Source organism: Polistes dominula, unplaced genomic scaffold, assembly GCF_049000335.1.
Source record: "Polistes dominula isolate Pdom_NZ unplaced genomic scaffold, Pdom_raw_medaka contig_24, whole genome shotgun sequence".
NCBI lineage: Eukaryota > Metazoa > Arthropoda > Insecta > Hymenoptera > Vespidae > Polistes > Polistes dominula.
This window is the reverse complement of record NW_028301150.1, coordinates 5,150,452-5,177,535: the sequence shown is the minus strand read 5'-3', so window position 1 is coordinate 5,177,535 and position 27,084 is coordinate 5,150,452. Positions and strand designations below refer to the sequence as shown.

At 28.1% G+C, this 27,084-nt stretch overlaps 7 protein-coding genes across 8 annotated transcripts; 2 read left to right on the top strand and 5 right to left on the bottom strand.

Annotated features, from left to right (window-relative positions):
* The first annotated feature begins 740 nt into the window (after positions 1-740).
* On the top strand, positions 741-4,997 carry Mlh1 (DNA mismatch repair ATPase Mlh1). Its single transcript, XM_015319199.2, has 9 exons — positions 741-1,085; positions 1,154-1,217; positions 1,283-1,482; positions 1,557-1,785; positions 1,870-2,071; positions 2,152-3,370; positions 3,455-3,518; positions 3,603-3,801; positions 3,869-4,997. Exons 1-9 carry the CDS (start codon positions 973-975, stop codon positions 4,159-4,161), a joined length of 2,583 nt encoding a protein of 860 aa, XP_015174685.2. The 5' UTR covers positions 741-972; the 3' UTR covers positions 4,162-4,997.
* Positions 4,776-6,318, bottom strand: Roe1 (grpE protein homolog, mitochondrial Roe1). Of its 2 annotated transcripts, none has more exons than XM_015319209.2 (4): positions 6,084-6,318; positions 5,291-5,720; positions 5,121-5,204; positions 4,776-5,076 (listed from the first exon to the last, which is right to left on the bottom strand). In XM_015319209.2, exons 1-4 carry the CDS (start codon positions 6,170-6,172, stop codon positions 5,014-5,016), a joined length of 666 nt encoding a protein of 221 aa, XP_015174695.2. In that variant the 5' UTR covers positions 6,173-6,318; the 3' UTR covers positions 4,776-5,013. The 2 variants fall into 2 exon arrangements, with proteins under 2 accessions (XP_015174695.2, XP_015174694.2); XM_015319208.2 differs by having other exon boundaries at positions 4,776-5,047.
* A 136-nt stretch (positions 6,319-6,454) lies between these two features.
* Positions 6,455-11,756, bottom strand: Dhx15 (DEAH-box helicase 15). Its single transcript, XM_015319198.2, has 9 exons — positions 11,583-11,756; positions 10,752-11,104; positions 9,975-10,669; positions 9,667-9,897; positions 9,363-9,582; positions 9,023-9,145; positions 8,760-8,950; positions 8,513-8,675; positions 6,455-8,421 (listed from the first exon to the last, which is right to left on the bottom strand). The coding sequence occupies exons 1-9, from the start codon at positions 11,630-11,632 to the stop codon at positions 8,294-8,296; spliced, it is 2,154 nt and encodes a 717-aa protein (XP_015174684.1). The 5' UTR covers positions 11,633-11,756; the 3' UTR covers positions 6,455-8,293.
* Positions 11,757-12,188: 432 nt separating this feature from the next.
* On the top strand, positions 12,189-16,620 carry MED28 (mediator complex subunit 28). The gene is made up of 4 exons (XM_015319196.2): positions 12,189-12,684; positions 12,840-13,191; positions 13,252-13,433; positions 15,319-16,620. The coding sequence occupies exons 1-4, from the start codon at positions 12,625-12,627 to the stop codon at positions 15,538-15,540; spliced, it is 816 nt and encodes a 271-aa protein (XP_015174682.1). The 5' UTR covers positions 12,189-12,624; the 3' UTR covers positions 15,541-16,620.
* Positions 15,978-23,964, bottom strand: LOC107065473 (cytosol aminopeptidase). Its single transcript, XM_015319195.2, has 8 exons — positions 23,712-23,964; positions 23,262-23,374; positions 18,585-18,748; positions 18,273-18,447; positions 17,842-18,166; positions 17,512-17,780; positions 17,258-17,436; positions 15,978-17,178 (listed from the first exon to the last, which is right to left on the bottom strand). The coding sequence occupies exons 1-8, from the start codon at positions 23,715-23,717 to the stop codon at positions 16,943-16,945; spliced, it is 1,467 nt and encodes a 488-aa protein (XP_015174681.2). The 5' UTR covers positions 23,718-23,964; the 3' UTR covers positions 15,978-16,942.
* Positions 18,875-23,374, bottom strand: LOC149030816 (E3 ubiquitin-protein ligase COP1-like). The gene is made up of 2 exons (XM_015319194.2): positions 23,262-23,374; positions 18,875-22,642 (listed from the first exon to the last, which is right to left on the bottom strand). The coding sequence occupies exon 2, from the start codon at positions 22,608-22,610 to the stop codon at positions 20,559-20,561; it is 2,052 nt and encodes a 683-aa protein (XP_015174680.1). The 5' UTR covers positions 22,611-22,642; positions 23,262-23,374; the 3' UTR covers positions 18,875-20,558.
* A 423-nt stretch (positions 23,965-24,387) lies between the features above and the next one.
* On the bottom strand, positions 24,388-26,497 carry Slu7 (Pre-mRNA-splicing factor Slu7). Its single transcript, XM_015319193.2, has 4 exons — positions 26,153-26,497; positions 25,795-26,066; positions 25,035-25,358; positions 24,388-24,919 (listed from the first exon to the last, which is right to left on the bottom strand). The coding sequence occupies exons 1-4, from the start codon at positions 26,378-26,380 to the stop codon at positions 24,613-24,615; spliced, it is 1,131 nt and encodes a 376-aa protein (XP_015174679.1). The 5' UTR covers positions 26,381-26,497; the 3' UTR covers positions 24,388-24,612.
* Positions 26,498-27,084: the final 587 nt, after the last annotated feature.

The window sequence follows — 27,084 nt, the reverse complement described above, 5'->3', positions numbered from 1 at the left end:
ATACTGGAACGTATTAGATCTTAAATCGTTCGTAGCTATAATTAGCACTACGAAAAATGTTTCTCTTTACTGCGCCAAATATTTCTTCTGATCTAAATATCGACTTTCTTGTAATAATCTGACGTCATCTCTTACTCGATTAATATTAAAATTAACTACGATAGTGAATTAAAAAGTTTGGAACTTCGACAAAAAAAACTTCTATTTTCTGAAATAAAAATGACTTTTAGAAAAAAGAACCATTTTTTTTTATTAGACTCAAAACTTTTCAACTTAATTTATAGGTTTTTAATACGTAATTTATGTTAAGAATAAGTTCTTTTATATCATTTTTTTATCCTTAAATGTATTTTAATTGTTTATATACGTTATAGAGAAATGAGAGATTCTCAAGTAGAAATTAAATCAGCGTTACAAGGTTGTTGCAATATATATTGTTTCTAGTATATACGATATAAAAATAAACTTCCGCGTATAGTCTGAGATTATTTTAAAAAATCTTAATATAATAAAATAAATATTTATAACATATATATAATTTTTCACGATAAAAATATAAAGATAATATGTATATTATTATATATTATATATTATATTATAATATATTATATTTAATATAATATATTATTATATATTAAATTTCATAAGCACAAATTATCATATGCATTCAATAACCGAATTATTTAAAATATTAAAAAATATAATTAATCGTATATATTAAATATCTCATATTTTATACATTTATAAATATACAAACACAAAAATTGTATACACACAAAATAACGTCACAAATAAGCATTAAGCTCACTACCGTTAGATAAACAGAGGGTGCATCAGTGCTGTGCTCTATGTTAGTTAAATTCAAATCTAGCGGGAAGTTCAGATCTGGTTAAGTCTATTCACTGTATAACCTCCATACATTTAATTTAATAAATTTCTTTATATAGTTTCATTTATTCTTACAAATGAAACATGAATTTACCCGCGAAAATAAAGAAATTAGATGAAGTTGTAGTAAATAGAATTGCAGCTGGTGAAATCATTCAAAGACCAGCAAATGCATTAAAAGAATTAATAGAAAATAGGTAATATTATTTGAATACAATAAAATCTTTACATTTCTATTATGATTATATGTATTTTTATATTTTAGCTTGGATGCTAAAGCTACAAATATTCAGATAATAGTGAAAGAAGGAGGATTAAAATTACTGCAGGTATTTATATTAATTTATATTAAACACATTATTAAAATGATATCAACAAAGTATTTGCATTGTAGATTCAAGATAATGGTACAGGTATTAAGAAAGATGATATGGATATTGTATGCGAAAGATTTACCACAAGCAAATTACAAAATTTTGAAGATCTCAAAACGATATCAACATTTGGATTCCGTGGAGAAGCTTTAGCAAGTATTAGTCATATTGCACTTTTAACTATAACGACTAAAACATCTGATGAGAAATGTGCATATAGGTATTATATTTAACTTACAACAATAAACCGATAGAAATGGTAATTATCGCTGTATTTGAACAATTATATTTTAGAGCAATGTATATCAATAGTAAATTGAAAGAACAACCAAAACCATGTGCTGGTAATCAAGGTACAACGATTACTATTGAAAATTTATTTTACAATGTAGCAACTCGACGAAAAGCATTGTCCAACTCGTCAGAAGAATTTGGTAAAATTACAGACGTAGTTATAAAATATGCTATACATAATCCTACAGTTGGATTTACATTAAAGAAACATGGAGAGACAACACCACAAGTAAAATAATCATTTCAAATTATTTCATAACTTAAAAGTATTTAAAATAGTATTTATATTTAAATTGAATTATATTATTGTAAGGTTCGAACGGCACATAATTCTACTAAAATGAATAATATAAAAATATTGTATGGAAATCCAGTAGCAAGAGAGTTGTTAGAAATTGAGTTTCAAGATGATAGTTACCAATTTAAAATGCATGCCCTAATAACAAATCCAAACTACACAAGTAAACGAATGATATTTTTATTATTCATTAATAATCGTCTTGTAGAATCTTCTCGTAAGTATATTACAAATATAATTTGTAGAATTATAAAAAATTACTATCTTATTATTAATATAAATGTTTTTTTCTTGTAGCAATTAAAAAAATGTTAGAGGAAATGTATGCGATACATCTACCAAAAAAGACTCATCCATTTGTTTATTTATCTTTGGAAATTAATCCAAATAATGTTGATGTTAATGTACATCCAACAAAACATGAAGTTAGGTTTCTCCACGAAGACATTATAATAGAAAAAGTTAAATTAGCTTTAGATGAAAAATTAACCAGTGACAGTGCATCGAGAACATTTTATATGCAAGCACGTTTGCCAAAAGTTGATGTTGCTGAAAAAACTTTGAAAGAAGTTTTACCTGAATTCGATAAAAATAATTCAGGAAAACAGAAAAAAATATACGATAAAGAATTAATTAGAACTGATTCTGCTGATCAAAAACTTGATAAGTTTAATTTTACCGTTCATACTGCTATGAAAATAGCTAGAGATAATAATTTGGAACAAACAGAAAAATCTAATCTTCCAACTGAAAAGATATTAAAATTAAATATATCAGATGATACTAAAAATAATGCTGCTGCAAATGATATTTCTGTAAATGAAAAAGAAGTGGATATTTCAAATAAAAATACATTACACGAAAAACATTTACAAAATAATGAATCTGTACATTTAAGTGCCATCATAGACCAATCAACGTCATCAGCCTCATCTGAGCCAATTGCATCTACATCTAATAGTAGTGGTATATTTAATAATAATATTAATCCAAATTCCGTTAAGAAAGAACCAATTTTACTAATATCAGAATCTGAATCAGATGATTCGGGTAATGAAGAACAATGCGGTGTAAATAAATTTAATGAATCGATTGCAAAAAATGCACGTAAAAGAGTATGTCAATATTTCGGTAATCAAAATACTGAAGATTTGGAAAAAGAAGAATCACCAAAAAATCCAATAACTAATATACAAAAAGAAAATAATGATAATAAAATAGAACAATTTAATAAACAATGTACAAAAGATAAAGTTGATTGTGTATCTCAATCAAACGTTGTTGCCAAAGAAGATGATAAATCGGTACGAGAATTCAAATCTTATTCTATAAACAATTTTAGAAGAGAAGTAAAATTAACTAGTGTGTTAAAATTAAGGAAAGAAGTAGAAGATAATTGCCACCAAGGTTTGAGAGAAATTTTATCTAATTTAATATTCGTTGGATGTATCGATGAAATATCCGCCTTGGTACAAAGTGGCGTCAATTTATATATATGCAATACAAAAAAATTAGCGTGAGTTTTATCTTCCGATATATTTCTAATATATAATTAAAACTAAAAAAAAAAGAAACTTAATTTTGTTTTCTATACATTTAGCGAGGAACTTTTTTACGAAATTATGCTGTATGACTTTGCTAATTATGGCGTTATGAAGTTCTCAGTAAGTTGCACATAAACAAAAAATATTTTAAATAATATCTTAATGATTTTAAAAGAATCCATGTATTATTTTATTTATTTTTAGGATCCAATATCTTTATATGACTTAGCTATGCTAGGATTAGAAACCGAAGAAGCAGGGTGGACGGAAGAAGATGGTCCAAAAGAAGAGCTAGCTACAAGTGTAAAAGAATTATTATTAGAAAAAGCAGATATGATGAAAGAATATTTTTCTATAGTCATAGATAAAAAAGGAAATTTAAAATCATTACCAATATTATTAGGTAACAATGAAACATTATTAATTATTGTTCCATGATATTATATAAAAATGATATATTTATTTTTTAGATAAATATTTTCCATTCGAAGGAGATTTACCAATATATATTTTACGCTTATCGACAGAGGTTGACTGGACTAATGAACAAACATGTTTCCGAAATATTTGCAGAGAAACAGCAAAATACTATAGTGAAATGAATCCTATTCATAATATGCATGACTGGAAATATGTTACTGAACATATTTTATATCCAGCAATTAAAGAAAGTTTATTACCTCCAAAACCTTTTGTCCATGACTCAACTATACTGCAAATAGCTAGTTTACCTAATTTATATAAAGTATTTGAAAGATGTTAAGAAATAAATTTTTTCATACCATATTCTTTGTTACCTGTGATATTAGCCGTTACATATATATTGTAATATCTGAAGGCCATATTTTTTCGTTACTTACATATAATTTATAATATTTTTATGATCATTAATGCTTTTTTATAATTAAAATAAAATGAATAAAGTTTACATTAAAAATGCTATAGAATATGGATAATGCATTTTGTGTGTAACCTTCAATCGAGTATATAAAATATTTTTTGTTTGCATTGACTATTATGTAACAATTCATTTTGGATTCAAAAAATATCAGCAGATTTGTAAAAATATTAAAAATTATTTTGTAATAATTTGAAACAAACAAGATTGAAATTACTCTAGAGTGAAATGTTACATATGTAATATAACATTCTATTAACACATTTACTACCACACGTCGCATGAATACAACATATAGTCAATGAAACAAGTAAATATATACTATATAATGACATATAGTAATATACTTGATATCTACATAAATACATTTTATAACATATTATCTTAAATAACTGCAAAAGGCCATGTCTATGGCATTGGTTCTTTTAAGTAGACCGTGGTAGTGAATATGTTAAGAAATAAGAAATATAGTTTATCAATTGTCATAAACTCGACATATTTTTAATAACATTCTTAAGTTGTGTAAATCTATTAAATACCTTCTATCTTAAATTACTGCGGCATTATGTCATTTCATTTTACACCACTTAACAAATTGTTAGTTTTATATAATCTATCATTATGGAATTTAAATATAGAAAATTTATCCTTTTGCTACGCCAACCAATGCAGGTCTAACTATCCGTTCGTGTAATTTGTAGCCAACCTTCGATACAACTACGATTGTTCCTGGCTTCTTCCCTTCCACTTCCTAAAAAAATTAAATACATTTCTTTTTTTCTTTAACAGAAATTTATTATAAGTTTCTGTTTTAAATATCTTACTTGTTGAAATAATGCTTCGTGTTGGTTCGGATCAAATTTTTCATTTAAAGGATTCAAAGATACCAAACCGTGCTTCTTGAAAACCTGTCATTAAAATATATTACTGTCGCTACTAATATTTACACTATTTAATTTAATATTATAATAGATTAACTAATTATATCTGTTACCTTGTGCAGTTGTGCTTCAGTCATTATTAAACCTTCGTAGAGTGTTTTCAAATGTGGATTTTTATCTGTTAATTCATTTTTAGGTACACTTTCGGTAGCTTTTCCCAAAACATCTGCTACATCTAAAAGATCTTTACAAAAACCTTGAATACCAAAAAGTTTGGCATCCTCAATTTGCTTGGTCAACCGAACTCTAAGATTCTCTCCATCAGCTAGTGCTCTCTTATATTTATCTTCAAATGTATTTTTGATTTCCTTAAGTTCTACTATCTCTTTGTTAAGAAGTTCAATTTCTTCTTTCCACTTTTTTTCAGCCGCCGTTGGTTCCTGCAACGGTGTTCCTGGTGCATCTCCCTCGTTCTTTTTTTCTTCTGTCACCGTACTATATCTTGGCTTTTGCCAGGGAAAAGTATATGATGTTCGAGATAACCTAGAATTAAGATTAAACACTTTTATAAAATAAAATGATACAAATATAAAAAAAGATTTGCTATAAATGTTCCCACATTTTACTAAAATTTTCTTAAATTATAAGCAATACTTTTTACATCATTATACTACATAATGATCAAAATGTAAAGACAGTATTAATTTATACATTAATTAAACTACTCAATTCTCTAGTATAAAAAATAAATAAAATATAATTATTAAAATAGGATAATACACAATAATCAACTAATAAATATATATTATCTAATACTTAACCTTACTCGCACACAAATATCATCAAAAAAACAAAATGATCGAACTTAATTAATTACATTCATAATATATTATTTTTAATACTCACCTAAGTAATGAATTTTTGTTAATTTGATACATGGTATCTGTAGTGAAACGAACTAATTTCATTGCTACCGGTATTGTAATCGAAGTCATGATTTAAGGAAGATTTCAACGAAAGTGTATACCGAATGATGAAATACTACAAATCTCGTGCTTCCACAGTGGTTCTCATCCTTTAAATATACCATATCATTTCAAAATATTATATATGTTATACATATTCTTATTATGTACTTAAAAATATTACACAATTAATTGTATTATTTAATTTCCATATTTGTTTAGATATTGATATGCCAATGTTAATATTTTTTTGTTTACAGTAAGCATTTAAAATAACGATTAACGAAAATTTAATTAAACAAAAGCCAAATGTATAATCGTGTTATTTTATTGGAATGAAGTGGTACAGTATAATGAAATAGCATCTGTGATAATAAAGGCGGTTGCTGTAATATCTCATTTAAACTTGCAATATTATTATTGTTTAGTTTTAAAAATGAAATCATTATATTCCAGTGTAGCAGGACAAATATTACTAACAGTGAGACCTTCATTGAATAATCTAAATCAATATTCACACACAATACAAATTTAAATACTTTAGATTATATGTACATATATATTTATTACACCGTACCGTATTTTTGTTTAAACCCGCATAATACAAATCTGATGATAAATCTCGAAATTTTCATTATTTAACTATATTGGAGTAAACAAGTAAATGCATGAAATATTCTTTAATTTTACTGATAAAACTAGTCGAACTAATAAAATATAATATTAACATTTTTTTTAAATCTAAATTGTGTATTACGAAAGCATTTATCAATTCTTTTTCTTCTAATAATCTATGATATGAAACGAAGTATTTTTGTTCAATCGATCAAATGATCATTGTAATGATAATTAGGAAAAAACTTTAATCATAAATTTCTATAATGTGTATCATACAATTTCTATTTATACTTAATTTGTTGAGATTAATCCAAAATATGGATAATATTTAGATATATTTTTTGATTATAATAATCATTAAAATATTTGTCATGTATGGAAAAAAGCTAAATTATATAATTTGAGTCTTTATATTGAAAATGATCTTTTTACAAAATAACAGCAACTTGTAATTTTCATTATCCTAATGTTTATAAATTAGAATAATTTGATTTTTTTTGTTTTTTTTTTTTAATTAGACCTAACTTTTATATTAAGATACGAAGTTATTTTCTCTTATTTTTTTTTGGTAATTTGTAATTATAAGTTGGGTCCCCCTTTGAATAGTGTATCTATCACATTTATTTGTAGTTCCTCTATATATATGTCTCACTGCTTTTAGAGTAACGTTGTCCGTCACCCTGTAACATATTTCATAACTACTAAACCATAGCAGAGCGTAGTCGTGCACGAAGATTGACAAGCACTTGTGCATGATATCAGCAACCGTACATTTTAACATAGAAAAAAGTAAATAAATACGCGTATATGAGAAAACGGGAAAAGGGTTTGATACGTTTACAATGAATGAATTAATTAATATCCAAATTCCTACATATATTGTAGGATAAAATGTGAGACAAAGATAAGACAGAAACTCTGATGCAACCGTGGCTACACAGGCTACAAAAATGATAGTTTCTTTTTTTTGTTAATTTCTTTTTAATTACGTAAATATCGTAATACGTTTACGCATCATGTGTTTGGTGTATTCCTTTAACATTTAATACAAAAATTAATCTATTTTTTTCCTAGCATGACATTCGAAATGTGTAAATGTCTTCCAACAAATTCTACTGGTAAAATCACTTAACCACTAGATTTTATTAAATGTACATAAATAATTATTTATCATTTAATTGTGTCTTAATTGCGATCCATTTTTTAATAGATTTTTAATTATTTTCCATTCTCTTTCCTATTTTATTTCAAGCTGCGGATATTTTGTTTTATGTTATAGCATCCTCCAAGCTTCCGCTCATATTTTGATAAGTCGCAATTTTCTTGAATTCTATTTTAGCATCACATTTTATAAAGATGAAATTGAAGAGCAAGAAACATTACTCTCAAGTCACATTTTCTAATCGGTTATGTGACATATTTAGATTTTGATATTCCAATCAATTATATGTCTTTCTTAGTGTCATTTATTATTTGATCGACAATTTTCAGCCATGTTATATGATATTTCAATATATCTAACATGTATAGAGGTTAGAATCCTTCTGTATACTGTTTCGAATCAAGCTTGTTTTGAATAGTTTCTAATTGCCTTTTAGCTTCACATTGAGGAAAGTTTTGTAGATCATAATATTGCGGTGCTATTTTCAGTAACCAGTCGGCTGAAAATAAAAATTTTATTTATTATAAAGATCCGTCAACAAATAAATTGTACTTTTTATATTTCATATAGTTGTATATATTTGTTCTTACGTTTAATATCAGTTACTGTTCTAATATAATTTTTGGTTGTGAGTACAAATTCATTATAAATCACCCATTCTGGTTTGTGATCTAAACAAGTGCTTGGATGTAGCTGGACAATTTGATTATCTTTAATTGTTAAATAATGGCCTGTTCTTTCTAAATGAGCCACCTAATTTGAAAATATTGATAAAGATTATTATGAAAACTATGATAAGTATGTATAATAAAGTAATAGTAATGCTTTAATTAATACCTGCATGAAGAAACCATTAACAAGGGCTTTCCTGATATTTATATAATAATCTTTCGATGTAAAATCAGTAGAAGTTCGTTTCAAAGAAAACCTATCCATTATTCTACTTAATTGCTGTCTGACATTATCTCCGCTTTTCAAAGATCGGTAATTAACAAAATTATCATAACACCATTGTGGATCTTCCAAATCTAATATTTTAAGGAATAAAATATTTCATTAAAAATATAACAATCTATTGCTTAAGATTAAAGCTTACTTACTTTGTTTAAATGCATGGTAGACATTGAGCAATGTCAAGTGATCACCGTCGATGTGCGCAAATCTCATTTTGGCATCATCAGCTGCCTTCTTTGATTCATTCGGCCTCACAAAACACTGTGGGACTAATACAACGTCATTCATCAATACACTACCATGCTAACTTACCACGACTTTGACTTTAATTCTTTTTATAACTATTTAACTACGTCTAAAATAATTTCTTAACACTTACTTGCAGTAAACAATCACATAAATAGCAAATAGTATACATATTTAGTTTACTTTTTAACCATTAACTCTAATGACATTGATATGTTTATAATTGTTAAAAAACTTTACCTGAAAGCATAGCAGTAATGCTAAGTATTTCATTGCTACAGTTGTGATTGCAAGAAGCAATTAACATTTTGGCTAGTTGTGGATCCAATGGAAATTCTGCCATTACTGCTCCAAGATCTGTCAAATTTCCATCATCATCGAGAGCGGCCAAATAGTTAAGAAGCTCTAATGCTCTCATTAAAGTTTCAGGTGCTGGTGGATCCATAAAATCAAAATGTACCTATGATGATAAATGTAAGAATATATTAAACAATTATTATTCTATACTTTTGTGAAAATATTTTAATATCATAATAAGAAGTACCAAATCATCTATGCCCAACTTCTTTAGTTGCAATACAACGCTACCAAGATTAGATCGCAAAATTTCTGGATAAGTGTTATCCTGCATTTCATTTTTATATGCCTTTTCTGTGTATAGCCTAAAACATTTCCCTGGACGTGTACGACCTCCACGACCGGCACGCTGTTGCGCAGAAGCTTTACTAATTGGAGATACAAGAAGTGACTCTACACGAATCCTGGGGTTATAAACCTATCAAGAAACATTCACTAATCAATCCATGTACTTTAGTAAATATTAAAAGAAAATTACTGGTAACTAAAATTTACCTTCTGTTTGGCAAAACCAGGATCAATTACAAAGACAACACCATCTATTGTTAACGATGTTTCTGCTATATTAGTTGATACTACAACTTTTCGACCTATAGCACCATTAGGTTTATTTGGAGGAGCAGGTTCAAAAATCCTTTGTTGAAGATTGGGAGGTAATGTTGAATATAATGGAATACATTTAAGTTCACCAACTTCGGGACCTAAATTATCCATTTCTCTTTTGATTCTTTTGCAAGCTTCTTCGATCTCCTCTTGGCCAGTTAAAAATAAAAGTAAGTCTCCACTCACTTCTTCGCATACATGTATTTGAATAACTGTTCTAATCGCAGCTTCTAAATAATCTCTTTCTGGTTCTGGCGTATAAAAAATTTCAACTGGATGCGTCCTACCAGGTACATTCATAAGTGGTGCATTATCAAAATACTGTTGAAACTTTCCAGCATCTAAAGTTGCACTCATAATAACAAGCTTTAAATCTGGTCTTTGCTTAATCACTTCTTTTAAAACACCCATAAGTAAATCAGTAGCTAAAGTTCTTTCATGAGCTTCGTCAAGTAAAATTACTTGATATGCTTCAAGCATTGGATCAGACATGCCCTCACGTAGAAGCATACCATCCGTCATATATTTCAACATGGTCTTTGAAGAACTGCAGTCTTCAAAACGGATACTATATCCAACTTCTTGACCTGTTTAAGATAAATATTATTAAATATCAGATATAAAAATTTACATTATATATAAATGAAGAATAATTGAATAAAATTTTACCTAAGCAAACATCCATTTCTTCTGAAACTCTTTGAGCAACAGACATTGCTGCTACTCTTCTTGGTGAAGTACATGCTACGCCCTTGGCTCCCATTTTTCTTGAATACTGTACACACCATTGTGGTATTTGTGTTGTTTTTCCTGAGCCTGTTTCTCCTACAAGCACTATACACTGATGATTTTCTAAAAGCCTCATGAAATCAGGACGATATTCGAACACAGGTAGTGTTACCCTCTTTTTATGCAATTCATAATACCGTGGGGTATAAGGTAGTCCATTATAGGGATTAATTTGAACTTGACTTTTTGAGTCAGTTGGAGTTGCAGGCACATTATTGGATGTTGATCCAATTCTAAAAAACAATAACATTTTTATAATTCCATAAGCATAAATAATTGCAAATTATTATACGCGTGGATTGAATGCATAATATTAGTGCAACAAGACATATTACTAACGATCTATTATAATTGTTTTATTATCTTCTTAAATTTTATAACTAGTTTTATTGACACCGTTGCACGCGGTAATTGTACAAAATAAACTTGATTGAGAACCACTACGAATGAGTAGAGCAAACAATTGACGACATAGTATAGTTTTTCTTTTACATTAGAAAATATTAGCAGTTAAATTAATTCTCCTCTTTCACTATTCATTATAAATGAAAATTTTAACACAGATGAATAATAAAATCTAAAATTGTTAAAACACATATGTAACAACAGCACTATGATATCCAAAAAAATGAGTAACAATGCACATGGCAGATCCACCATTGAACGTTTTTTTCCTGCATAAATTCAAATCAACATTTCTGTATTACTTACGTTCTTCTTTTGACATAAGGGTCAACAACATCAATCCTACGTTTCGACATAATTCTTGTGTCCTCGCAGGCAAGCAACTGCAAAGACTGTTTACTTGAAATCCTTTCCGAGGCGTCACAAAATGGCAAATTACAGGCCTAGAACCAAACCTGCAACCGTGACTGTAGACCTACGCCGTGAACTCAGACAGAAGGAGATATGACGCATGCGCACAATTAGATTTAAATTTTTTTCAGGCACATTTTAATATCGTATGTTAATATATTTAAATGAGCTAATATTTTATTAGTTATTCTTATCAAGTTAATTAATAAATTTAATTAAATATGTAATTGTCTTTTTAAGATAAAAATGAGAAAATAGGTATACAAAAGAAAGTATCTTATAAAGTATATACTTACGAATATGCGTATAGAAGTATATATACTTATTACTAACGTATTATATATTTAGGTATATTATATGCTTATTTGCATAACTTCGAACAAAATTTTCGAAGTACAATAGTTGATTAAAATAGCAAAAGTCCAACATTTTCCCGTTAGATGACGCTTCTATCATCGAAATTGAAACTATGCAGATACAGGAACTCTAGGTTCATCTTCTCTCTTTAACCTAAGTGCCTGGGTCAGTTTAGATAATGTTGGGGTAATTATAGAATTTGTTAGTTATCAGGTTTGCTCACATTGTATAAGTATATATTTTATGCAAATAATTCCAAGCTGTATTAAATAATGATAACTTAAGTGGTCATATAACATAAGATTTCTACAAAAAATGGATTTGTTTTCTTGAATCTCTTATTTTTGAATTTTATCTACTAATCTGTTGTTAAAATTCTTTAAATCACTTTAGACATTTTGGATTTAATACGAATTTAGCAGTTCTTGGTTATGAATTTGAAATTCGAGCAATTGCATAATAAACTCCAATTTTTCTATTTACCGGCTCATAAATATCAAAACTGCTGGTTATTGAGAAAAAGGAGTAATACGATATTTAAACATTATATAGACAGTATTACATATGAATAACAATCAAAATGGCAACACCAACCAATGGTAATGGTAACCTTGTTGATGAATTTGAAGAAGCATTTCAGGTAAATTACTTAACTTTATACTAAAAGTAATTTATTTTCTAATAAATTTTGTTTTCTTATTCATATTAGTGAAAATATAAATAAATCTTTATCTAAATATTTTTCTTTTCAATTATTTAAAAAGCAAGATTTGTAATCAAATTTTTAATTTATAGCAATGTTTAAGTATATTAACAAGGGACGAAGGTTCAAGCAATAGCGGAATGGGTGTAAGCAGTGGTTTAACGATAGATAAAGAAGAAGCTCGTTGCGAAGTAGATCAAGTCACTTTAAGGTTTACAGATTTGGCTAGACAAATGGAAGCTTTCTTTCTACAAAAAAGATTTTTACTATCAGCGTTAAAACCAGAATTGGTAGTAAAAGAGGACATATCTGATTTAAGGCTGGAATTAGCACGCAAAGAAGATTTGATTAAGAGACATTATGATAAAATTGCAGTTTGGCAAAATTTGTTATCAGATTTGCAAGGATGGGCTAAATCTCCTGCACAAGGACCTGCACCTAATGGTAAATAATATGCTTCTATATTTTATTTAAATTTATATAACTTTTAATTTATATTCGTAGGACTACCAAATGGATCTCAAGGTGGTCAAACACAACAAGCCGGTAATGGTAGTGGTGGATCTACTATGCAGCAACAACAGCAGTTATTACAACATCAACAACAATTACAACAGCAACAACAACAACAGCAATTACATCTACAGCAACATCAAATGCAACAACAGCAACTTCACCAACAACAGGTACTTAAGTAATACCGTTAAACCTAGTGTTATAAATCCTGTTTTATAGCAGGTAGTCAAAATCATATAGGCATTGGGTAAATTATTCATTATCCATGACATTATTTAAAATTTACATTTTATGATCATCCCCAAAATTATACTATTCTGCTAATTATTTGAATTAATAATGGGAAGGGGATTACTGAAGTATAATGTATTCATACAACTGAGAATTCATTTATCTAGAAAGTTTTTGAGGTTGCATTTTAAAATCTTATTTGCATTATAAGAGATTGTACTCAATGTAGTATTTTTATTTTTATTCTAACCAAATATTTATTATCTTTATTAATCAAATTTTTATATTATTTAATATATATTCAAATCATGCATGTATACGTATGTTTAAAGAGTACATATGCATAAAAAAAGAAAAAAGAAAAAAAAATAGTTATTAAGTAAATTATTTTAATTGGAATACTCATGAAGATATTAGAATCTATTTTGTTTATTTTAATGTACAGGATACATAAAACAATGTATAGAAATGGTCCTGATGTAGAAAGAAAAAATTTATATTATTATTGTTGTATGTAATCAGTGCCTTATACAATTCCTATTTATAGAAATGTAATATATAATGCAAAGATTTAAAGTGCTTTTATAATTAACTGCGATATAGGAATACAAAAATATGAACTCTATATAAAGAAAGTATCACTGTTGTAAAATGGTGCCAAACAACTAATATAAAAATATGTACAAATGTTTAGCCAAAACTAACATAATAAAACTGATAAAGGCAATAATAAAATATAAGATTATGCATATAGGGTATGGCTGCTTACATTAACAGACTTAATAAGCTCTCAATTATATGCCCTTTAAAAATGATTGTATATATAAATATCATTTGTAGATTCGAAAAAAACAACTCGTGCCACTCCACATATTTTGGTATAGATGAACATATATAAAAATAAACTCATATTTTTTTACACTTTTTATCTCATAAATAATACATTTTCTTTGTCATTGTCGTTGTATTTATACATATACACAATCGCAGGAACACCTGCGTATGTATACACATGTGTTCATGCGCAAGTATATATGATTTGAAATATTTTGTACATGTATAAGATTTTTCTATTTGTAAAACAAATGATTTCTTGCATGTAAACATGTATGCATTATGCATTTGCAAAATTTAGGATTATTAAAGAAAATTTCAATGGTTATTAAAGATAAGTTAAAAGTCTATTAAATGGGGTAGCATAAAGTTACATGTAAAGTTCCTGCTGCAAATGCTTTAAAATACATTATGTATGAATATACACAATTTTATATTTAGATAGTAGATGTAGTATGAAGTTGAAAAGAAAGGTTTGCATCTACTTATTAAATCATTATAATTGCAAACTGATATATATGTATATATATGTATGTATATCAGTGTGTATATATATATATATATATCTAATTTATGTTGTCTTTACATGCAAGTAGAAGTTTGCAGAATAAATCTCTGTTCATGCAAAACATTGTGCTTTCTTTCATTTTCCTTGCCTAAATATTGTCATTCCTGTATAATCCTATCAGTTTGGAACTACGATAAACACCTATCTCAATGTTTATCTACATACTTATTTGTCTGTGCATATGCATGCATGTAGAGCAATCCAAAGTAGAACATTTGAATTAGGAATACATTGAGTATGAGAAAAATAATTTCTTGAACGATAAGAATATTAACGTGGGAAGAACTTAATATATTATATTGAGCTTGTATTATTTGCAATGAAAACTTTCAACTAAGTTTAATACAAATTATTTGATCATAGTTTATAAATATAAAATCAGTGAAACTTATTTTCATGTATCAATTGGTGTGGATTTTCAGGTGCAACAAGGTACAGGTCCTCCACCAACATCGGGTCTTCAAGGAGTCAGTGTCTCAGTCGGGCAACAAGGCATGTTTATGGCTCAGGGTGGAGTAGGAGTAACCGGTGGTAGACCTACTGGTTTTCCAGTTGGTGGTGTTGGAAGTAGTGCACTTCAAGGCCCATTGGCTTTCCTAGAAAAGACAACGAGCAACATAGGGATGCCTGAAAGGCGGAGTTGACGCGGAAGGGGGAGGGGCCGGGGTCGGAGTCGAGGAAGAGGTCGAGGAAGAGGACGAGGTGGAGGAGGAAGTTTACCACCACCGCCGTCTCTTCTCGATCCATCGGACCCCTCATCCTATGCTGCTGCTGCCGTAGTCGCAGCTGTTACGGCAGCGCCCCTTCCCTCACAACAGCAGCAACCTCCGCCGTCATGTACATGAGGATATTTTTAGCAATTAATTTTCATCTAAAAGTTGCATTACATCTTCCTCTTCATATCTTGTATTATTTAGAATTTCATAATGATTAAAGCGATTTTTATATATTAATATAAAAATCCTTTAACAATTGCAGCTTGTGGTACGGGTCTAGAATATTGTGTGTTGAAGTTACTTATGTACAGATTTATAGAATTAATAATTTATAAATATCAGGGTATCAGCGAAGAAGCAACATATTTTAACAATACTAGTTTTATTGCTTTATTATGAATTAAAATTATCAACATACAAAGATTATTACATAGAATTCTATGTTTTTGTTTTGTATTAATTATAAAGTTTACAATGGTTTATTAATCATATCAGTTTATATTGATCTTTTTTAAAAGATAACAAATTAAAGAAAATTCAACATGATGTTATTGTAAAACAATAAATCGCGAAGAGTTTCTAATTGCGTATAAAATTGACAAGTATTGTACATAACAAAAGTTATACCATAGAAATGCGATGATATATATGAGTTGATATCTCAGTTCATTTTCTTTAATTTATAATTACTATTAGCTAATAAAAGAATCTTTAGATATTGAGAATGTGAGAAGTTGTATGTATTTTCGTATGTATGTATGCATGCATGTATGTATGTATGTACGTATGTATGTATGTATGTATGTTGTACGTAACGAAAATAGTAAACACATTTATTTGTAATCACTATATATTGTACGTATAATTCTATTGGTTATGTTATTATGAACAAATAACTATTGTTTTATTATGCACACGACTATATTACATTGTCTTATTGATTTCTTACAAATTCCATTATTTGGTTAAAGGATGTACTAAAAATAATATATGATATTTATTATAGAATTTGTTTGTTATGATTTCTACAAAATAATGCTATTTCAAATAAAAGACAAATTAAACACGCAATGATGTCGACATTTTATAATTGTACTGTAAATGCATTCATCTTGTAAAATGATATAAATACAACTTTCATACGTATTCAATCATTAACAATAAGATATAAAATTGTGATTGTCAATTTTATACATGTTAATAGACCTCACTTCTTGATTTCATTTAATGTACATATTATATTGGATTATTTTTATATTATATCTTTTATGTATATATATGCACGCGTATACAATATATAGAAAAGATAATCTTGCAATTCCAATTAAAATTAGGAAGTGGAAGAAATCAATTGTAAGAATTGAATAAGGGTACGAGTTGGACGCCCTGTCATTCCTGCCGGTATATATGGTAACTCATCATTTCCAGGACCCATTACTCCCGCAATATCTAAATGCATCCACGGAACATCATTTCCTGCAAATTCACGTAAGAAAGCTGCGGCAGTACAAGATCCACCACCTTTACATTTTGCAACATTGTTAACGTCTGCTGCTTTAACTTTTTCTGAAAATTTTATAATTATATAAAATATTCAGTTTTTCTTATAGATGCCAACGGAATTTGTTGATATTAGATTTCTTACTTGTTACTTCATCTGTATAACATTGCCATAGCGGAAATCTCCAGACTCTGTCGCCAGAAACTATACCAGCTTGTCTTAAAGTTTCAAAAAGTTCAACATTATTACTAAACACACCTGTAGCCGCACCAGCTAACGTAATTCTCATAGCTCCTGTTAATGTCGCAATATCCAGAATGAATCTATAATAAATTTCATTATTAATAATTAACAAATACAATAAAACAAATGAAAGTTAAGATAAATACTAGAATTACTTTGGCTTGAATTCATGAGCATAACAAAGAGCATCTGCAAGTATAAGTCTTCCTTCTGCGTCCGTATTATCTACTATAATACTTTTTCCGTTCATTGCAACAACTAGATCGCCAGGCTTTGTTGCAGACCCAGATGGTAAATTTTCCGTGAGAGGAACTAAACCAATAATATTTACTTTCAATTTAAGCTCTGCAGCTGCTTTAATAGCTGCTGCTACACATGCTGCTCCGCTCATATCCGCGCGCATTTCATCCATATCAGAAGAAGGCTGAAGAATATCATGTTTTAATATTTGTTATAAATTTGATAACACATTTCAATAATATTACCTTTATGCTAATTCCTCCAGCATCAAATGTAACACCTTTGCCAACAAACGCAATCGGAGCTTCATTATTATCAGCACCTTTGTAACTAATTTCAAGAAATTTAGGTGGCTCCAAACTGCCACGTGATACACTCAAGAAAGAGCCCATCTTCTTTTGTTCTGCCCATTCTTTATCATGAACTGTCACACTGATTTTTAATGTACTTAGAGTCGATGAAACTTCATTTGCAAATATTGTAGGTGTCATTAAATTAGCTGGTGTATCAGCAAGTTTGCGTGCCCAATTTTGTGCTGAAGCTTTAACAATTCCTTTCTGCCACTCATTTCTAAATATGTATAAATGTTATCAATTTACATTACTATAAATATTATCATTATTATAACTCTATATAACTTTTAAATTAATTTAATTAAGATGATTCACACACTCACTGGCCTTCTTCACCATAAAGAGAAACTTGCGGTAAAGTTTCGCGTTTCTGTTTACTTTTTAATCCTTGGTAATACCACGTAGAAAGACCAGCACCTTCTGCTGCTGCTTCTGCATCTCCTAATGGTTCTAGTTTTATATCTTTTATTTCAAAAGTATTCAATGCACGACAACCAGCTAGAGAAAATAATAACTTTTATATGTATGATATAATCAATAGAAGGATTTTTATAAAATTCAATAATAACATAATAATTATTACTTAATTTAAAGAGAAAATATGTGTGGGTTTTGTTTATTTATTAAAATCATACCTGCTGCTGCCGCACGTACGCTTTCTTTTCCTTCATGAATTTCTTCTAATAAATTAATACCAAGATTTGATTTTCCCAAGCCAACTACTGCAACTCCAGTATAATCCGTTTCGTCCAAACCCCAAAATACTCTAGCATGACCTTTTGGAATCTTTGGACCTGCTCTATAGTAGTATAAGCAATTATTTACTATGAATATTTATATATATTCTAATAATGGAATAGTAGATAAGGAATGATGAAATATGAAAGAAATATGTACATACTAAGTAAATTATATTGAAGATAGATTGAGACATAAATTTATATCTTTATTAATTACAATAAAATCTAGGCATCTGTGACACGAGTCATATACTATGTATATACTATATATATACTATATATTTGCAATTTTAAAATACAATCTAAAAATATACTATTTTTTACATTATGTACCTTACAATATAAGTTTTTTTAATAATTATTCTACATGTAACCACATTTATAATTATGCTTTTAAGATTCAACTATATCTATTTGTATTGATTTACAACAATGTAGTTTTGTCTACAATGAAGTATTTGAATTTGCATTATAATAAAAACATTGAAACTAGACATCACAATTGGCTGCTTATGCTTTTTGTAACCACCTTCATTTTAGACCTATTTAAGAATCTGCTTTTAATGATACACAATATGATTTAGTGTAGGATTACACATTTCTCATTAAATAGTTTATATATATATATATGTTGTTTATATACACTTAGTAATGCATATAATGACTTTGTCAAGAAACTTCATTCGTAATATTTTAAAAGTGAATCTATGGAAAGATGCTAACAATTGTCCTAATACATGATTTCTTGCAAAGTAGATGATTTATTTAAAACAAAATATATAGTAATCTAGATTTAAATATCAACTAAATATAGATTAATTATTTTTATTAAAATATACTCAAAATTTTCTTTGTTAAATATAAAATGTACTTGAAGGAATTTGTGCAAATCATTTTCTCTTTTGTCTTATGATAAAATTTGGCACAAATTATACTTGTATCTTTTTATATCTGTTTGCTCATAAAAATTCATATTAATCTAGTTATTTAGTTTAATAATTAAATTAGGCTACTTCAGTATATAAGATAATGAATATTAATAGTATATATATTTATGCACTATACATATTGTATATTGACATCAAATGCATTAATTACTTTTTTTTATGAACTGCACATTAAGATTTTAAATAGAGTCATTTGATAAACTTAATTTTCTAGGTACTCACTCTGTATACATGGCAACATGGTTTTCACATGGGCATTATAAGTAATATTTGTAATTATGTAAGTTATATTTGTAATTATCATTCTCGGTCACAGAAAATTTATAATACTTTAGTTAAAGGTACAAAATACTTAAATCAATGTTGATTGTATATAACAATTGTCAAGAAAAAAAGGTTCTGTTAAATTCAATGTGTAAGATATATGTGTGTTAATTGTATTACCAATTTAACGTGACATTATAAGAAAGATATTTAAGAGTTATAACTTAATATATATATACCAAAAAAAATTATTACCACATTCCTAGCAACCGTTTATGATTAACATTCAGTCTATATTTTCAATTATATTTAAGGATATTATATTCAGATGTAAATATTGTAAGTAACATTACCTATATATATATATATATATATATATTTAAATTTTCAATCCGATTATAAAATAGAAAAAAATATTTGTGCTGTCAATATTCAAGACATACCCATCTGAACTAGGTAGCCTCTAATAATTAAAATCTTTATAATAGGAAGCTTTATTTCAGCCTGTAGAGCAAGTTAGAATATTTAGAATAATTTTTTTACCTCGTTGTTTAAATGTGAGCATAAATTAGGTCATATCGAAAATACATCAGCACAAATTCTGAACATTTTTATTTAATCTTACTATATAACTTATGCATTACTCTACTAATTAAAATCAAACAAATTCTAATATTTTGATAATTCCTTGAGAATTTGCAGCTACTATAACATTGGACATTTGTCTCCAACACACTGCTGAGACAAATTCGTTTAAATCTTCTTCTTTTCGATCTTGAATTTCTAATATACTACGCACAGCATCAAACTTATATGAGAATAATTGTTTTGTTAGTCCTTTATAATATACATAAAGTGCATTGTTTTCTGAACCACAGGCTACATAATCACCATCTGTGGCCAGCCCTACAAAATTTTTTTCATTAACATGTCCGATAAAAGATCTTAGGCAATGAGGATTATTAATATTCCACATCTTTAGTTGTGAATCAGTACTTGCTGATACAATCTCTTCCTTATTAATAAATTTAACATAAGATACAGCTTTACGATGTCCTTTGAAAATACGCAAGGCTTCTTTCATATTACGTAAATCATAATAATGAACACAATGATCAGCAGATCCAAATGCCAAATGACATGAACTACATGGATTAAATTTTACACAACAAACATTAGCTTTTGCTTCTAATGATGCAACAGAATGATCTGTATTCAAGGACCATAATTTAACTCTTGCATCGTCCGATCCAGATGCTATAAGTCTAGTGTCAACATCATTAAAATCTACAGACCAGCATCTTTTTTCATGCTCTTGGAAGGTTTTAGTTCTATGACCTGTTGCAGCATCCCACACTGTTACAGTTCCTTCATAATCTGACGAGGCTAACATTCCTTTATGGAAAGAATTCCATGAAACACACGATATTTTAGAACTGGAGACCATTTCTATACTAGGATAATGAATATCAACTGTATCGTGTATTACAGCACCATAATCGAAAACTTTGATACGTTTAGTGACACCAGCTATTGCAAAGAATTCATTATCCTTATCAAATTCTATGCTTGAAACAATTGTAGAATTGTTAAAGATGTCAGAAGAATAATTTAATGTAGCTAATGGTCGTAACGTATTATATCTGGAAAATTTAACCAGATTTTCTCGAAAGATATCAAGGCCAGAACTTGTACTATGACTTGCATCCGTTTGACTTTGAGGTTTATATCCAAGTAATAGTTCCTTAGAACGTAAATGAAAGTAACATTGCACAAAATCATCAAAATGACCATGCATTCTTTTTCTACGAATAGCCAAGGTTGAACTACTTCCATATTCAATTTGTTTTTGACTACCAGACGGGTTGGTAAATGATTCATTTCCTATCGCTCTATCATTAGGTTTTACCATATTGGAATCAATTATATCTATAAGACCAATCATTTCTCGTCTGATAGCAGATACTTGTGCCGTATCATTTTCACTTGATTTTTTCAAATCTTCTACACGTGGACATTTATTTTGAACGTCTTTTAGAATATTTTCAACTTCTTCCATATCACGTTTAATTAAAGCCATCTCCTTTTGTAACTGATTCTTTTGCTCTTCTTTTTGTTGTAACAAATGTTTTAAAAATTCGTGTAAAAGTTTATTTTGTATGGCGCATGTTTCAGCTTCAAGTAAGTGCTTTCTTTGTGTCAATACTTCTAACATTACATTAACATCAGGCAGAGATAGATAAGCACTTTCTACGGCAACTATATCTCTCAAACCATCACGTGAAAGTACAGATAATTCTGTTCCTATTTTATTTTTACTATCCCCTACATTTGAAGAGCCTAATTTAGAAAGGCCCTTGATTCTTGTTTTATATTTTGTTACTAATTCGTTTAACAAAAAATTAGGAAATATGTCCTGTTGGCTTAAAGTGAGACTACATTTTGGACATCTATTATTAACTTCTAAAGACTTCACGATGCAATGATAGCAAAAAGTGTGACCACAACGAGTGATATGTGCTTCATCGATTAATTCAAAACAGATAGGGCATTGATAATCATTATTTCTGTCTTCAAGCGAACTGCCAATTCCAAGTAAAATATTGCTGGAATGAAGGTGACGCTTCACATTTCTACTAGATTCCCCTACACCTCTACTGCTTCCTGCCCCACTATCACTTCCTAAATTACCATCCCCATTAGACGACATTACTCTTGTATCATCGCTCAGTCTAGTCTTTCCTGAAACAATCAAAATAATGCTATTGAGCTCTAAAAATAAAAAATAATCTACTCTATACTGAAAGTTGTATTATAAAAAAATAAAAAATATAAGAAGAACTTTTGATAACAATTTTTCATACAAAAGAAGAAAAGAATTTGAATATCTTAAGAACATAGCTCGAGCAGCATTATAACAATTGTTTCAGGCTGGAAATATGAAGAATATATGTAAATGTATTGATACTAACTATACCAAACATATGTATGTGAAAGATTAGATGCAAGATTACATAATCTGTAGAAAATGCTTTATCTTTATTGTGTTCTTATAGCAGAATACTTGATGTACCTCATTAAATGATAAAATGTTTGCATTTATAAATATACAAAAAGGAAGAAAAAAAAGCTACGAGAAATTAATTAATAAAGCACATTATCATGTTAAAAGATGCATATATGGCTGAATTAAATAACCATATGTAAGCCAAAAAATATAGATAAACTAGAAAATTGAACAAAAGAAAAACAATCAGAACCGATAAAGTGAATAAATAAAAGCAATGATAACATTACAAATAATTAACATATAATATGTCATTTAAGGTTACAAGACACGATAGGAATATTTGAAACTTACAAGCAAATATGTTTTAGTAGTTTCCCTTGAACTCGTTCATTGTACTTAGCTGCTGCAGGAGTTAAAGTAAAGCTTTCATCATCTGCCTCATATACCCCAAGCACCAAACCTTTCTGTTGAAGAATTAAAAACAATACAATTATATAAATTCATCAAATCATTTGTACAATTTAGTTTTACATCTGAATCAACATATTTATTTAGATTTTGATAGAGATCAGAACTTTGGATACTACTTAAATAAATCTTATTTAAGAGACTAATATTGTGCTATTAGTTTTTAAAAATTAATTTTACAATTGTGTTAACAAATAAAAACGTGCAGGTAAAATAAGCATGTTCTGCTTTAACAATCTATGTTTCAATCAACCAACATGCTAAAAGTACTAACTAGACGATTTTATTTAAATATATATATATTTTTGGGATTAGACAGAAATTATGAATTACCTTCATTGTTGAATAAGTTTTAAAAAAAGAGTAACTGCGTCTTTATGTACCGTAGACCTTTACTCCTGATAAGAGACAACGCCATAATTTGTTCGAGAGAACATTATGAATACGCATTATATATATATATATTCTATATATATTCTATATATATGCTATATATATCTATATCTATATATATATAGATAATTATATATAGAGATGTATGTATGATGTTTGTATGTGTATATCTATAGAATGATTCTTCAAAAACAAGTTTATCTTGATTATATTCGTAACTCGGTCAATTTAAATTAGAGTAAAATAGTACTTCCATTTATGATGCTTTATAGTTCTTTTTCAATATTTGATCAACTTCTTATAAAGAGAAATTTCATTTAGTAATTTTATTCTGAACCAATGAAAAGTAACGAAAGATGGAAGAACTCCTTCTACTCGGTCGATAATTTCGATAGGTAAAATAAATTCTTTGAACAATTAACTATTCATATTTGTTTTCTCTTAATCGTCATATTTTTATAATTATTTTAATTAGTTATAGACGTTTTAATTAATGTCAATTTGATAGATTTATAATTAATTATATATTAAATTTTTTCATATGAACAAATTTCATTATAGAAAAAATGTATATTTTTATATATTTTTACTGATACAATTTATTTGAAAGATCATATTTATACTTAAAAATATTTATTTTTAATTATTATATAATACAGAAGTAACAGATATTAGTTACATAATAATTCGCATTAATTTAATATACATTATGGAATACATGTTTACGTCATATTTATTTTATACTAAACAAGATAGCATATCAAATAAAAGATTTAACTTAATGTAATTTTTTTTTTAAAGTTAAACTAATTATATTAATTTTTAAATTTACATTATCAATTCATTGCATCTTTCCATATCTAGAATATTCTTGATAATGTTCTGTCTGAGCTAATAATAAGGAAGGTGGCGGTGCTTGAAGATGTTCTTCACCACCATATCGTTTAATAATACTTTCTCGTGCTTTATCTTTCAGTTCATCCCTCTTTTTATCATATTCTTGTTTCAATAATTCTAATTTTGTAGGTTCAGCAAGTAAATGTACATCGACTCCTTTCTCGTGTGCTTCCCAAGCAAATAATTGAGCATTTGCGTGTTGCTGTGTATCTCCTGAGAAACGTACGAAATTTCCTCCTTTATAATCCACTCTGTAAAAAGAAATAATAATATTTATTATAATATATATGAAAAGGAAGAAAATTAAAAAAAAATGATTTATATATATACATAAAATATGATATAGAATAAAAATATAAAACATACTCTCTATCTGTTCCTACGTAAGGATTATCACGCATAGATCTAGTTTTAGGATCATAATACGCGGATTGAAGATCCAAATTACGAAGATATTTAGCCGTATCTTCTCGAATTCTTAAATTTCTAACAGTAATACGTTGTTTAGAATCAACTTTAGTTCCAGGCATATCAACTTCGTCAACGTATTTATCTTCATCTTTGTCTGAATCTTGTTCATCATTTTCTTCAGCATTGAGTTTTTCTGCACGCATTTGTCTTTTAGCTTCTTCAATTTTTTGAAATTCTTCGACAATAGTTTTGTGTTCGGACAGATCATAACCAGCCCACCTATATAAACAATTGAATTGTTTAAATTCAGTAAATTCTAAATTTGTAAGAAAATAAATCCACACAAGTGGACGGGAATGTTTATTCGTCAACAGGTAATAACGGGAAATGTTTAACCCGTTTGCTATGATAGAGTTAGTTATTAATTTATTACTAATATTTGAGAAATTGAATCATAAGTATATATTTTACGGAAAAGTGTAACATTTGATTTTTTATTATATTATATGAATTTATTCAATTAATATAAAACAAATTATAAATGGCATACCAACAGAATATTGGTTACCATGAAGTTATCAAAATATATCATATTCACCCAAAGTTTTTAATTCAAAATATATGGTCATTTGTGATTTACAACAAGCGTTTGACGTTAAATGATTATCCACCATTAAGAAACAAAAAGTTAACCATAAAATATGATAGTACATACCTATCTCTTTTACCATCATAATCAACGCACAGATCAGGCTGTGCGAATTCATCTGGTGCAATATCTTTATTTGTAAACTTAGCTCCTATCTTACGAGGCCTTTCCATACAATCCTTCTTTTTATGTGTCATAGCACCACAATTCTCACATGCACCTTTACGGTATTTTGTTGCAACTTTAGATGTATCTACACCACGTTTGTACCATTCATCTATTCCACTAAAGTATTTTCGTTTCTCAGGTTGAGGTCTTTGATGTTTTAATGTAGGACCCTAAAAAGTATTATTGTATAAATTATATGATATGAAACAATGAGCAATGATTTAACAACACAATACAATTATTAAATATATTATACCTGTGCACCAAAATACCATGGTGTTGCACTAATATATTGTGGAATATGTGGATTAATATCTTTGCCTTCTTCATCAACAGCAGCAGGCGCTGTACCTGCTTTTCTTGCCTCTTCTAATTCTTTTGCTTTCCTCCAATCTTCTCGACTCTTTTTTCTTGGCTCATCTTCACAAGCAGTCTTATCTTTTAAGATTTTTGACACGGGTACATTGGCAACTGCATTGGCCATTTTTTTAATAATTAATAATTATTTTAGTCACTCTTATGATTAATATGTTTATCAACGAGTAAAGTCTACTAGACTCTACCTACGTTAATCAAAACTATATGAGTCATGACTTGAAGGAAAAATTTCAGAAAATGTTGCTGCTAAGTGACATCTATCGCTAAAAATTCGAAAAAAATTTCTCAAAACATTTCTAATTGGTTTGTACAGATAACCCTCCTATAATACGGTAGTTAGGTTTCTAAAAAATGCCGTGTTGTGTAAAACCGTGTTGTATGATACCCAAAGCCATGAGCCAAAAACTTTTGTTTTCAGGCCATGCTTTTGTTGTTCGCCGCAGCTGTAGAAATAGTGTTGTACAAAGGTTTTTTGAAAGGAAACCGTTATAGGATGCCGTGTTGTAGGGGGGTTCCCGCAATTTATAAATCGTGTTATAGCGAAACCGTGTTATAAGATACCGCGTTATAGGAGGGTTATCTGTATTTATTTTTAACTACGCAATTAATTTTAATAATACTATTTGTTACGTTAAAAAATATATATAGTTTATTAAATAAATAGTTTAGTATTAAATTAGAAATATATATAAATATTTTGAAAGATTTTATATATGTATGTAGAATTATACACAATTACTGACTGTCGTTACCTTCTTTTTGACATATTTTGGTCCTCATATAATGTAAAATATTGGACAACTATAAAAT